We start from the raw sequence: 13,598 nt of genomic DNA, 5'->3' as shown, positions 1-13,598 counted from the left end.
TGTTTTCGCCTGTCTTAACATCATAGTGTAAGGCACTACTACTCATATTTGTGGTACCGTGGTATAAACAAACCTACTGCACTGCCAGTCAAATAATGATAACAAATATGTTACTGGCTTATACATTTATTATACCACCCTTCTTTTTATTTTATTTTATTTTTTTAATAAACCACCCATCTTATCTTTACTTTAGAGTATTCTACTACTACTTATTAAAAGAAAAAAGGCCAGGTGCAGTGGCTCACGCCTATAGTCCCAGCACTTTGGGAGGCCGAAGTGGGTAGAGGTCAGGAGTTAGAGACCAGCCTGGTCAACATGGTAAAACTCCATCTCTAGTAAAAATACAAAAATTAGCCAGGTGTGGTGGCAGGCGCCTGTAATCCCAGCTACTCGGGAGGCTGAGGCAGGAGAATTGCTTGAGCCCGGGAGACAGAGGTTGCAGTGAGCAGAGATTGCGCCACTGCACTCCAGCTTGGGCAACAGAGCAAGATTCCATCTCAAATTCTTTTAAAAAAAAAAGGTAACTGTAAAACAGCCCCAGACAGGTCCTTCAGGAGGTATTCCACGAGAAGGCATTGTTGTCATAGAAGATGACAGCTCCATGCTTGTTAATTCCCCTGAAGACCTTCTAGTGAGACAGGAGGTGGAAGTAGAAGACAGTGACACTAAAGATCCTGACTTTGTGGCGGCCTCGGCTAGTGTGTGTGTGTGTGTGTGTGTGTGTGTGTGTGTGTGTGTGTGTGTATGTGTGCGTGTGTGTCTTCATTTTTAACAAAAAAGTTTTTAAAATAAGCAATGTTTGAAACAGTAAAAGGTTATAAGGATATGAAAGAAAATATGTACAGCTATATAATGTTTGTGTTTTAAGCTAAGTATGATTACAAAAGAATTAAAAACTTTAAAAGTTTTTAAGTTTATAAAGTAAAAAAGTTACAGTAAGCTAAGGCCAATTTATTACTGAAGAAAGTTCACAAATTTAGCGTAGCCTAAGTGTGCAGTGTTTACAAAGCCTGCAGTGTTGTACAGTAACGTTCTAGGCCTTCGCATTCACTCACCACATACTCCCTTACTCAGCCAGAGCCACTTCCAGTCCTGCAAGCCTCGTTCATGTTAAGTGCCCTCTACAGGTGGACCATTTTTTATCTTTTATACTGCATTTTTACTGTACCTTGTCTAGGTTTAGATATGTTTAGATACCCAAAGACTTACTGTTGTGTTACAATTGCCTACAGTATTCAGTACAGTAACATGTGTACAGGTTCGTAGCTTAGGAGAACAGGCTCTACCATACAGCCTAGGTGTGCAGCAGGCTATAACATCTAGGTTTGTGTAAGTATGGTTAACTCAAACAACATGGGTTTGAACTGCACTGGTTCACCTATATGCAGTTTTTTTCAACCAAACACAGGATGAAAAACCCAATCCTGCAAATACAGAGGGCCAACTTTTGAATACTCAGGTTCCATAGCGCCAACTTCTGGATTTGAGTATTCAGGGATTTTGGTACATGTGGGGGTCCTGGAACCAAGCTCCTATAAATACCAAGGGATAACTACAACATATGATAACTGCATAATGATGAAATCACCTAAGGATGCATTTCTCAGAACTCTCAATCAATTAAGCAACTACAAGCGTGACTATATAAAATACAATACTCTTTTTTTTGAGACAGAGTCTCGCTGTGTTACCCAGGCTGGAGTGCAGTACCATGATCTCAGCTCACTGCAACCTCCGCCTCCCAGGTTCAAGCGATTCTCCTGCCTCAGTCTCCTGAGTAGCCAGGATTACAGGTGCCCGCCACCACACCCAGCTAATTTTTGTAAAACACAATACTCATTTCACATATCACTTAAAGTAAAATAGATCTGCTGTCTAATCTTACCAAGACATAAGACTAATTTATTTTTAAAATAATAGCTAACATTTGTTAAGCACCCACTATGGACACTATGCTAAGCACTTTACACACAATATGAGATGTAATCTTTAAATTCTGAGGTAAGCACTATCTACCATTTTACATTTGTGGCAAGGAAAATAAATAACTAAGGTCCAAGGCCACACATGGCTGGTAATTGGCACAGTTTCTACTCTTTCTTACACTGTCATCCATAAAATAAGCTTCTTATGCTTGCACATACTTAAATATTTACTACGCACCTAAGCATGTGTTAGGCACTGCATTCAGCATTAAGGATAAACAGTGGTTGCCCTTAAAGAGAACAGTTTATTGTGAAGAAAGGACAGGAAAACATTTAAAGAGATTTGCAAAGCAATGAGATTGTTTATGGAAGCTCATATAAGACAGTAACTCTCATGACGATGATGATGAAAATGATGATAATGATGATGATAACAATGGCGGCGACAGCCCCTAACATAACACATGTAGAGCATTCACTATGTATTTGCCACTGCAAGTTTTATTATCCCTCTTCTACAGATAAAGAAATGCAAGTAAAACAAAAGTAAGTGATTTATCCAAGGTCTTGCATCACTAAAAGAATTTGAGCTGGGCATAGTGGCACATGCCTGTAGTCCTAGGCACGAGGATTAGGCCAGAGGATCACTCGAGCCCAGGAGTTTGAGGCTGCAGTGAGCTATGGTGGTGCCAGTGTATTTCAGCTTTGCTAATTGAGCAAGACCCCATCTCTTTGAAAAAAAATATATACAATTTAAATCCAGGTGTGTCTGACTGAGGCCCATATTCTCAAACCATTACTCTTCACAGCCTCTTAGCAGAGGAGAAAAAGCTTCTCAGAAGTCCCCTTGGCTAAATCGTGAAAGATAAACAGGAGCTGGTCAAGTTGAGGGACAAGATTCTATGCAGGGCCAGGCACAGTGGCTCATGCCTGTAATTCCACCTCTTTGTGAGGTGGAGATGGAAGTAGGAGAGACACTTGAGGCCAGGAGTTTGAGGCCACAGTGAGCACTGATCGGACTACTGCACTCCAGCCTGGACAACAGAGTAAGACCTCATCCCTAAAAATATTTTTTAAAAAAAATTACATACAGAAGCAAGCAAAGAGCCTATTCACAGATATAAAACATTCTAGGGACTACACGTATGCCTTCCTAACCAAAGTGCTTAGGACCAGAAGCATTTCAGATTTTCGATTGTTTCAGATTTGGGAATATTTGCATATACAAAATGAGATATGTTGGGAATGGAACCCAAGTCTAAACACAAAATTCATTTATGTTCCATATACACTTTATATAAAGAATGTGAAGGTAATTTTCTAAATATTTTTAACAATTTTGTGCATGAAACAAATGTGTATACACTGAATGATTAGAAAGCAAATGTGTCACTAACACAGCCACCTATGTGGATAATCTGTGGCTGCCTGACATCACCATCACGCTGTGCATGGAAAAGACATATTGCAACCAAAGGGAGCAGGGAGGGTCTTTTTTCCCTTGGGGACACTGAAGAAACTTTGGGTTATGCCCCCAGGTTTTTATTACAATCCATCACATGAGATCAGGAATGAAAACATCCACTTGTGGTATCATCTGACACTTAAAAACCTTCAGATTTTGGATTAGGAACACTCAACCTGTAGTATTAAACTAGGGTGGGGACAGGGTGTGGTGGCTCACACCGGTAATCCCAGCACTTTGGGAGGCTGAAGAGGGCAGATCACCTGAGGTCAGGAGTTTGAGACCAGCCTGGCCAACAGGTGAAACCCCATCTCTACTAAAAATACAAAAATTAGCTGGGTGTGGTGGCGTGCGCCTGTAATTCCAGCTACTGAGAAGGCTGAAGCAGGAGAATCGCTTGAACCTGGGAGGCAGAGGTTGCAGTGAGCAGAGATTGCACCACTGCGCTCCAGCCTGGGTGACAGAGTGAGACTCTGTCTCAAAAATAAATAAAGTAGGTTGGGGATGAGGGGTATGAAATGAGAAGGAAGAAGTGGAACAAAAGGCTAGAGAGGTTTAGCGTGCAGGGTACTGCCCATCAACAAAGTTAGAGCTTATCCCACAGGCAGGAAGCGCTCATGAAGGATTTTGAGCACAAGAATGACCCTTGACATTGTTCACAGATCACGATGACAGCACAGAGAGATTACACAGTCCCAGCAAGAGGCTCCTGCAATGGCACAGCAAAAGGTGTATGAGAAGGATGAAGGAGAGGATATGTACAAACCAAAGGTTCACAGCATTTAGTCTGGTGGGACTGGACAGTCAGTGAAAGGGAGAAGCAAGAGTTTGGCCTGATTCCCAGGCTCGCCATCTGAGTCAGTGACTAAATGGGTAAGTGGTGCAATTAACAGGAATGGGAAATACACTTAGAAAATCCTTTCTTTCTCCTCTACTCAATAGTGTTCTTAATATTTATTTTATCACACTACCACCCTTTTTTTCACTTCAATCTCTTCAATAAAGTAAAATAAAAATGGACGTTTAACTTTCCACATCATCTATCTGGATAACATTTGAATTTTCTGTAATTTCAGAATAGGTTTATAAGCCTATAGTCTTGCTGTCCCCTTAGTGAAATCTCTGTCAACGGCCCCAGCAGTTTTCAACTATCCCTCTTCCTTTTCTAGATTGTATGTCTTGCAGTTCTCTGGCCCTTCCAGTTTGCCTATCTTCCCTCTACTCCTTAGTCAAGTATACTTCCTTTCTCCATCCTGACTTCTGTACGCCTTTCCAAGCCCCATCATGAAGCTGAAACAACTACTTTTTCTGCTAAACAAGTTGCCTCCACTTCACATCAGCTATAATATATTTAAGGCTCATTTACTTCTTTTCAGTTTTCCCCCGTTAAAACACTAATGAATCCTTAGATACAATGACAGTCTTTCCTAAACCTATCTGTAGCTGTTCTGAGACTTTTCTTTTTCTGTTTTTTTGTTTTTTTTTTCGTTTTTTGAGATGGGGACTCAGTCACCTAGGCTGGAGTGTGGCGCCATCTTGGCCTACTGCAACCTCCACCTCCTGGCTCAGGTGATCCTCCCATCTCAGCCTCCCAAGTAGCTGGGACCATGGGTACAGGCCACCACACCCAGCTTTTTAAAATTTTTTGTAGAGATGGAATTTCAGCATGTTGCCAGGTTAATCTCAAACTCCTGAGCTCAAGTGATCCACCCACCTTGGCCTCCCAAAGTACTAGGATTACAGGCATGAACCACTGCACCCGGCCAAGGCTTTTCTTAATTGTACTTTTTTCTCCCTAACTTAATTTTTTTTAAAAATAGAGATGGGCTCTCACTCTATCACCCAAGCTGGAGCACAGTGGTGAAATCATAGTTCACTGAAGCCTTGGAACTCCTGGGCTCAAGCAATCCACCTGCTTCAGCCTTTCAAGCAACTGTGACTACGGCAAGTGCCATTATGCTTGGCTCTCCCCAACTTCATATTTTGAAAAACTGAAATCTATTTAAAAAGTAAAAGAATCATAAAATGAACACCCAGGCCGGGTGCAGTGTCTCATGCCTGTAATCCCAGCACTTTGGGAGGCCGAGGTGGGTGGATCATGAGGTCAGGAGTTTGAGACCAGCCTGGACAACCTGGTGAAACCCCGTCTCTACTAAAAATACAAAAATTAGCCAGGCATGGTGGCAGACACCTATAATCCCAGCTAATGGGGTGGCGGAGGCAGGAGAATTGCTTGAACCTGGGACATGGAGGTTGCAGTGAGCTGAGACTGTGCCATTGCACTCCAGCCTGGGCTACAGAGCAAGATCCCATCTCAAAAAAAAAAAAAAAGAACACTCATATGCTCTTACCTAGATTTGCCACAGTAAATGTTTTGCCACTTTTGCTTATCTCTACAAATATATGATTTTTTTTAACAATTTAAAAGCAAATTGCAAACATCACATTTCAACATAAATACTTCATCAGATGCTGCCTAAATATAATACCATTTTCCTATATAACCACCATATATGTATATATAACACCATATATCACATTTGAGACATTTACAATGATACTGTGTAATATATACTCCATGTTCATATCTTCCCAGTTATCCGCAAAATGTCCTCTACAGTTTTTTATTTTCTTAATCAAGGCTTGACACTGTACTTGACTGACATTTCTCTTTCAACTTCTTTCATCTAGAATAGTCTTCCTGCCCTTTTTGTTTTGTTTTTCATCACTTTGACATTTTTAGAGGCCAACTGTCTTGCACAAAGTCCCACAAGCTGGATTTGTCTAATTGTCTACTATACTTAGGTTCAGCTTAAATTAAACACTTTTAGCAAGAATGCTACATAGGTAATGATTGAATGGATTTTTTTTTTATTGAGACGGAGTCTCGCTCTGTCACTCAGGCTGGGGTGCAGTGGCACCATCTCAGCTCACAGCAACCTCTGCCTCCTGGGTTCAAGCAATTCTCCTGCCTCAGCCTCCTGAGTAGCTAGGATTACAGGTACACGCTACCATGCCTGGCAAATTTTTGTATTTTTAGTAGAGATGGGGTTTCACCATGTTAGCCAGGCTGGTCTCAACTCCTGACCTCATCGTCCACCCACCTTGGCCTCCCAAAGTGCTGAGATTACAGGTGTGAGTCACTGCACGCAGCCTACTGAATGAATTCTTAAAATATCTCTCAGTGTTTGTTCATTTAGAATTTCAGTCTCTTGGGCTGACATTTTCTAGATGCTGCAAAAAAAAAAAACAAAAAAACCTTAACCATTAGCAATTAGTAAATCTAATTATGATTATTAAAGAAACACATTGTCTTGTCCAGCCATCCATTATATCTTTCTGTGCCCAATTTAGAGATCCTGGTTACCAAGTTATAGCCTTTTCTAACAACAAGTGAAGACTCAAAAAACTAAAAGATTCCAGGATAATCTAATGTGCCAACAAAACAAAATTGAGTATTTCGAACTAACAGTTCTCTCTGCATTCATCTGGATAACTAGGTAGAACATAAAGATAACTAAGAAATATAGTACTTAGGTTAGGTTGAAAGTTTTAGGCCTCAGGTTTGAAATTTAAAAAGCTGCTAAATTTTAACATTCAGACTATAAAAGGCAGGGCACAGTGGCTCACACCTGTAATCCCAGCACTTTGGGAGACCAACAAAGCAAGACGATCACTTGAGCTAAGGAGTTCGACACCAGCCAGGACAACATGGCAAAACTCCGTCTCTATAAAAAATACAAAAATTAGCTGGGCGTGGTGGTGCATGCCTGTAGTCCCAACTACTCGGGAGGCTGAGATGGATCACCTGAGCCCAGGAGGCTGAAGCTGCAGTGAGCCGTGATCATGCCGCTGCACTCCAGCCTGGGCAATAGAGCAAGACCCTGTCCCCACCAAAAAAAATAAAACTATAAAAGAGTGTTATATTCTAGCAATGATTGCACTAAAGGATGGTAATGATTGTAAGACATCCTTTTATTTCCACTAGTCACTTAGTAATTAAGTAGCAGCAAAGTTCCAAAATTAACTGAATCATTCTGTCTCTAATGGATATATGTCTAAAAATTTTTATTTATTTATTTTTTTGTAAGACAGAGTGTCGCTCTTGTCACCCAGACTGGAGTGCAGTGGCGCAATCTCAGCTCAGTGCGACTTCCACCTCCCATATTCAAGCTACTCTCCTACCTCAGCCTCTTGAGTAGCTGACGCTACAGGTGTGCACCACCATGCCTAGCAAATTTTTGTATTTTCAGTAGAGACAGAATTCCACCATGCTGGCCAGGCTGATCTCTAACTTCTGACCTCAGGTGATTCACCCACCTCAGCTTCCCAAAGTGCTGGGATTATAGGCGTGAGCCACCATGCCTGGCCTAAAAATTAGCTTTATCAAAAAATGCTACCTTAATGGAAAGATATTCAATTCCTAGTATCAAATACTGCTTGGGAAAAGGTCTTTAATTAATTATTTCATTTTAAGTAAGTCCTTAGCATTTTTCCTCAAAGAATCTCTTTTTTTTTTCACTTTACAGTAAGATGTGATTAGTATGTCACTTCACAAATATGATGTTAGAAGCCAGAATAATGGTTACAAGTGTCCTATTTTCCCCACTGTTGCCCGTTTAGGGACGGAAAGCAGTGACTGAAAGTGAACTCATGCTTGTTTCTGGGGTTCTGGTAATCTGTTTCTTACTTTGGTTGAGCAGTTACATGGGTACTTGGGTGCTAAATTTGTAAAAATTCACTAAGCTGTACATTTATAATTTGTATATTTTCCTGTATATACTCCAGTAGCAGTTATGGCACACTAAAAATTACATAAGGCAAAAAAAATTTTTAATCCCATTTTAAAATGCAAAAAAGAGATAAAGCTTAATTATCAAATGTTAGACCATAAATGAAGCTTTGATCAAAACCAATAACATACAGGTAAGAAAGAATACTTTATCCTTGCTCAAAAAAAAAAAAAAAATTAAGTGTTTAAATTAAGATGCCCTTTCAGAGATTGCAGACTTCTACTCAGAGGTATGAATCTCAATTAGCACTGATTTTGAATGCTTCAAAAGTTTGGCAGCTTTTTAATTACAATAATAAATGAAGCATAAATTAAACAAATACTGTTGACAAATACAGGAAATATCAACTTTAAAACGTATTCACACTGAAAATTTATACTTGAAAATGTTTCTTCTGGGTTGGTATTGTATCAAATGACTAAGTGTGCCCCACTGAAAATGTAAAGAACCAAAATATTAATATAAGCACTTTTTAATTTTTTAAATTTTTTTTTTAAAGACGGGGTTTCACCATGTTGGTCAGGCTGGTCTTGAACTCCCGACCTCAGGTGATCCGCCCGCCTTGGCCTCCAAAGTGCTTGGATTACAGGCGTGAGCCACCACGCCCAGCAATATAAGCACTTTGAAACCATTTCCATGATGATTGAGACCACTATGGAAATATTTAGGTAAAATAACAATATTTATGTTAAAATAATATGAAATATTTGTATAACAAAAGCTTGAATATGTGTGATCCATTTTCCTTTGAATTCAAAATATACCTGCAGATGGAAATACACAAAGGTATTAAAAGCAGTTATTTCTGGTGGGAAGGAATATGAAGTCTTTGTTTTCTTCCCTTTCTGACTTTCAAATTGTGTAAGTAGCAGGATTAAGCTTATATTTAAGAGAAAAAAATTTAAATCCTCAGTAAATCCATTCTCGATATAAAAAAGGGAAAGGGGGGCGAGAGCTGTGGAAAGAAATGAAGTATAGGTACCAGAGACTGAAATTAGGTTCAGGGTATGCTTGTAGAAATAGTAATTTTTGTCCACACTAATATTAAAATCTTTTAAGAAAGCCATAAGCACAATATTCCCAGTGCCAGGATATTAAGGAAACAGTAGCCTCCCATGTGTGGGAAAAATGGCACAGTACTCTGTGAATGTACAATATATCTGAATTCTAAGAGAAAGGGAGAAATGTATCAGCACCTTACTGAAAATAAATCTGACTTTTCTGTTAAACTCCATCTGGCCATCAGATAACAAACTTAAGACAATAGATTCTCTATATTAATCATGTAATTACTACTGAAATTTCCTTGTTGCTTCTGAAAAGATTCATTCCAGGGGAATAAACTGCTTTTATAAAAATCACTGTCAAAGAAAAAATGTGTCCTCAAACAGGAAAAGAAACTTGGAAACTAGAAAAAAAAGTGAAGCAGAAAGAATACCACAATTTAATCATCTTGAATTCCTAGTTCCCCCGTCCAGATACCAGTAGTGGTGCCCCAGTGCATACAAACTGCTCTAGAGACTCAGAGAAATGCTACTTTTAAAGCAAAGAAGAAATGAATGAGCAACCTACTAGGGTACACTGCAGATGGCACTCAGTAAACATTTAATGAATGAGCAAAATCATAAGAATGTTTAAACATAAACACTTTCAACAGATAGAGAAGAAAGCTACTGCCTGGGAAGTACCAGACAGAGTGTGCTGTTCTCTTCACATTGTTACCAATGAGATTTCACCCACATATCCATGATGTTGTAGAACAGATATTCTACTGACTAGGAACAGTTTCATAGCTTATAATTTCATATGCTTTCTAATTCTGATATTTTCAAATGTTAATGATTTTTCTACTAACCACTTCTGTAATAAGCAGTCTTTTACCAACCTACTATCATGTTTCACAGTACTACCTTAACTTGAGCTTTTCACATCCTTTATGTCATTTGCATGACCCAGGCTAAACATGGAAGGTATTATTAACCTTATTTTACAGATGAGATTTTTTTTTTTGAGACTGAGTTTCACTCTTATCGCCCAGGGTAGAGTGCAGTGGTGCAACCTCGGCTCACTGCAACCTCTGCCTCCCAAGTTCAAGCGATTCTCCTCCCTCAGCCTCCCAAATAGCTGGGATTACAGGTGCCAGCCACAACACCTGGCTAATTTTTTTTTTTTTTTTTTTTTTTTTTTGTATTTTTGGTAGAGACAGAGTTTCACCATGTTGGCCAGGCTGGTCTCAAACTCCTGATCTCAGGTGATCTACCCACCTTGGCCTCCCAAAGTGCTAGGATTACAGGCGTGAGCCACTATGTCCAGCCTACAGATGAGATTATTAAAGCAAAAAAAAAAAAGTTAAAAAGAAAAAAATTTTTTAAAAACTTTGCTTTGTTTTTGTTTTTTTTTAAAAAAGGCAAGGTCACAAATGAGTTCCAGAAGCAGGAGTAAAAACAAGATTTTCTGGCCAGTAGTCTAAGTCTTTCACCTTAAGAAAGCTGCTGTTTAAAGGACACTTAAAACACAAATCACTCCCGAGTACCCAGTCTTCTCCAAAATTTGCTCAAACAAAACAATTTAGGTACCCTTTAACGTTAACAGGAAATGACAGAATCAAAAAAAACCGGGGTGTGGTATCACCTCTGAAAAAGCTTTCAAGCTGTGAATAAATGCAGACAGTTTTGACTAAACAAGATAGCACTGGACCAGGGTTTAGTACCCAATACAATGAACCTTAGCTATGCACACAGTGACATCTCATTTTCTTCAACTATTTCAAACTCTGGAATACCCTGAAAAAAGCAACAGAAGTGACCATAAAGCCACAAATGCTGTGGTCAAGCTCTTAGGCTCTCCTTTTATATAGGAGAGAAATTCACACATTCTAAATGCATGAAATTATTTCTGTTTCATTTATTTAAGAGCAGTCTTAAAAGTACACAATATTCAGTAATTCATTTTGGTAAAGAACAAATTTGCATCCTACAGGATATGATGATGGTGTTTATTTAATCATGAACCTCACTATCGCCCAGGCTGGAATGCAGTGGCACCATTTGGGCTCACTGCAACCTCTGTCTTCCAGGTTCAAGCAATTCTCCTGCCTCAGCCTCCTGAGTAGCTGGGATTACAGGTGCCCACCACAATGCCTAGCTAATTTTTGTGTGTTTAGTAGAGATGAGGTTTTGCCATGTTAGCCAGGCTGGTTTCGAACTCCCGACCTCAGGTGATCTGCCCATGTGGGCCTCCCAAAGGGCTGGGGTTACATGCATGAGCTACCACGCCCACTTCCAGCCCCTGCATTTTAACGGTTTTATTTTACTATATTTTTATTTTACTATGTTTAAGGGTCATTTAAATTTTTTAATTTTCTTTTGATCTTATGCCATGTTACGGTGGAAATTACACAGTGCAATGGTGATTAGATTGTGAGATTCCTGAGGGCTGCCACTAAGCTTCACTAAGATCCTATTTATTCTCACTTGACCCACAGTTCTGGCTTATCTGGTTTCCCTGCCTCCTTCAGCTTAGACGTAGCAGGTTAGAAGGCAGTAAGGCCATATTTTGACAGAAAACAGTACTGGAGAGAGAAACTAAAAGCAGACAAAACACTGAACTGGTATAGCAGTGTGGAGTCATTTTAGTATAGGACGAAACTGTCAACACCCTTATACAGCAGAAGGCACCGGCCATATTAAGAGCACGGTACAGAAATTAATGTACATAATGATGACCTTGATTCCTCAAAAAGGTTATGTTTACTACACTCTGAATCTTAAGAGAGGGTTATATACTTATTATAGGGTATACACTATTAATATGAAGACTTGAATTTAAATGGTCAAAATAATTTAGCTGTTTAGGGGATAATGTCAGTTATATGAACAATTCAGTTAAAACTCTAATGATATCATACAAATGCTAAGTAGATAAATCTCAAAAATCCCATTATAATTTTGTAGTATAGATAAACATTTGTGAGGCTGATTTGAGATGGGGGGAAATCTAAATTATACACTAAAATTCTTCCCCCTCCCTGAACATGCAATAGGCGTTTCACCTTTTAAAAACGTATTCCCATCACCAATCTTAGTTGCCTTTTTCCTTCTAATACCAAAATAAAAAAGAAGGAAAATATTTTAATAATTTTCCCCACTGTCACACTAACCCCTGCATCCAAAGGCCACTAACACAGCTGGTCCAAGTCTATTCCGTTCTTACAAAATAGCGCTTTCAAACCGATTGTTAATCTCAGAGAGAACAGTTGTGCCTAAGTCTTATTGCTGAATAAAAGTAGCACATAAATTAGTGGTTATGTTTAATCCATGTTCTTAGTTTAAAGGCAGAAACAACTATAACCTAAAACCCTACAAGATTTAGAACGGAAGGAGCACTTTACATTTTGTTCTTACAACGACAGAAATCTAACCCAGGTACACATATGCATCAGAAAACATCATTCTCCAAGCCTCTATAACCAAAGTGAAAATAAAATACCAATACCATGTCAAGAGCTCTGTACACTTATTTTAAACATCATATAATGGATTTATCTGACTTCACCATACTAAGTTTATTTTGTTAATGGCAGTGACTTACAATGATCTAGAGAAAGTGGGTCAAAAGGCACATGGTATACGTCCTAAAAAAGGGTGGGGGGCGGGTGTCAAGAAAGATCTAATCTTAAAAGAAAGATGTGACTTGGAAGAGTCGACTCAACTCCCTGCTCACACCACCCCAGATGGCTTCCCCAGAGTCGTTTCTTAAACAGAAAAAAAAAGGGATCTGGGCCCTTTGGGGGTGATGGGAGAAGTTCCTACTGCACCCTGAACGCTTCGGGAAGGAACTTGGCAATGATGGCCAGGCACCGGGCCAGGTGCAGCAGAAAACGCCAGGTCCGGGAGGGCTGCTCCCGGGGCTGCCGCCCGGCCCTGTACACACCCCTCCGAGCCCTCCCAGGGTGGGCGCAGCCCGGCCCCAGCCTCCCTCCGCCCGGAGCCGCCGCCCAGTCGAGGGCCGTTTCCCGCGGGTCCCGGAGGAAAGCCCGGCCCGCCAGGCACCTTTGATGACGCGGTCGGTGGTGGAGAGGTGGAAGCGCCTCCCAGACATGGTCCCCAAGGCCTCCTCCCGGCTCCGGGAGCCCGTCCGACGTGCGCCTTCGCCGCGGCCGCCGCCTTCTCCTCGGGCGGCCTCAGCTGCCCGGAGCCGTCAGCCCGCAGTGCCCGGTCCTGGCTCCTCAGCGCTGCCCGAGCACCAGAAGGGCGCGGCCGCCGCACCGCCGGCCTCCGACGCCACTGACAGGACGCGGGCCCACCAGCCGCTCTCTTCCGAGGTGCCAGCGGCTAAGGCCGGGAACACCGACTCGGGGGCGACCGCGACCGCGGCTGAGGAAGGCGACCCGGACGGCCGCCGCTGCTCGCG

The 13,598-nt window shown here is 40.8% G+C and overlaps 1 protein-coding gene across 4 annotated transcripts in view; it reads right to left on the bottom strand.

Annotated features, from left to right (window-relative positions):
• Positions 1-13,338, bottom strand: part of PPP3CC (protein phosphatase 3 catalytic subunit gamma) — a 101,176-nt gene extending 87,838 nt beyond the window's left edge. For 2 of the 4 annotated variants that reach the window (XM_012435199.2, XM_012435201.2), the window contains exon 1: positions 13,238-13,338. In XM_012435199.2, coding sequence (XP_012290622.1) covers positions 13,238-13,286 — 49 coding nt within the window. In that variant the 5' untranslated portion in view covers positions 13,287-13,338. The remainder of the gene's footprint in view (positions 1-13,237) is intronic. The other 2 variants (XM_012435200.2, XM_012435202.2) reach the window with 1 other exon arrangement.
• Positions 13,339-13,598: the final 260 nt, after the last annotated feature.

Source organism: Aotus nancymaae, unplaced genomic scaffold (assembly GCF_030222135.1).
Source record: "Aotus nancymaae isolate 86718 unplaced genomic scaffold, 86718_ANA_hifiasm-v0.15.2.pri h1tg000079l, whole genome shotgun sequence".
NCBI lineage: Eukaryota > Metazoa > Chordata > Mammalia > Primates > Aotidae > Aotus > Aotus nancymaae.
The sequence above is the reverse complement of the archived record's forward strand: the minus strand, read 5'-3'. Positions and strand labels throughout refer to the sequence as shown.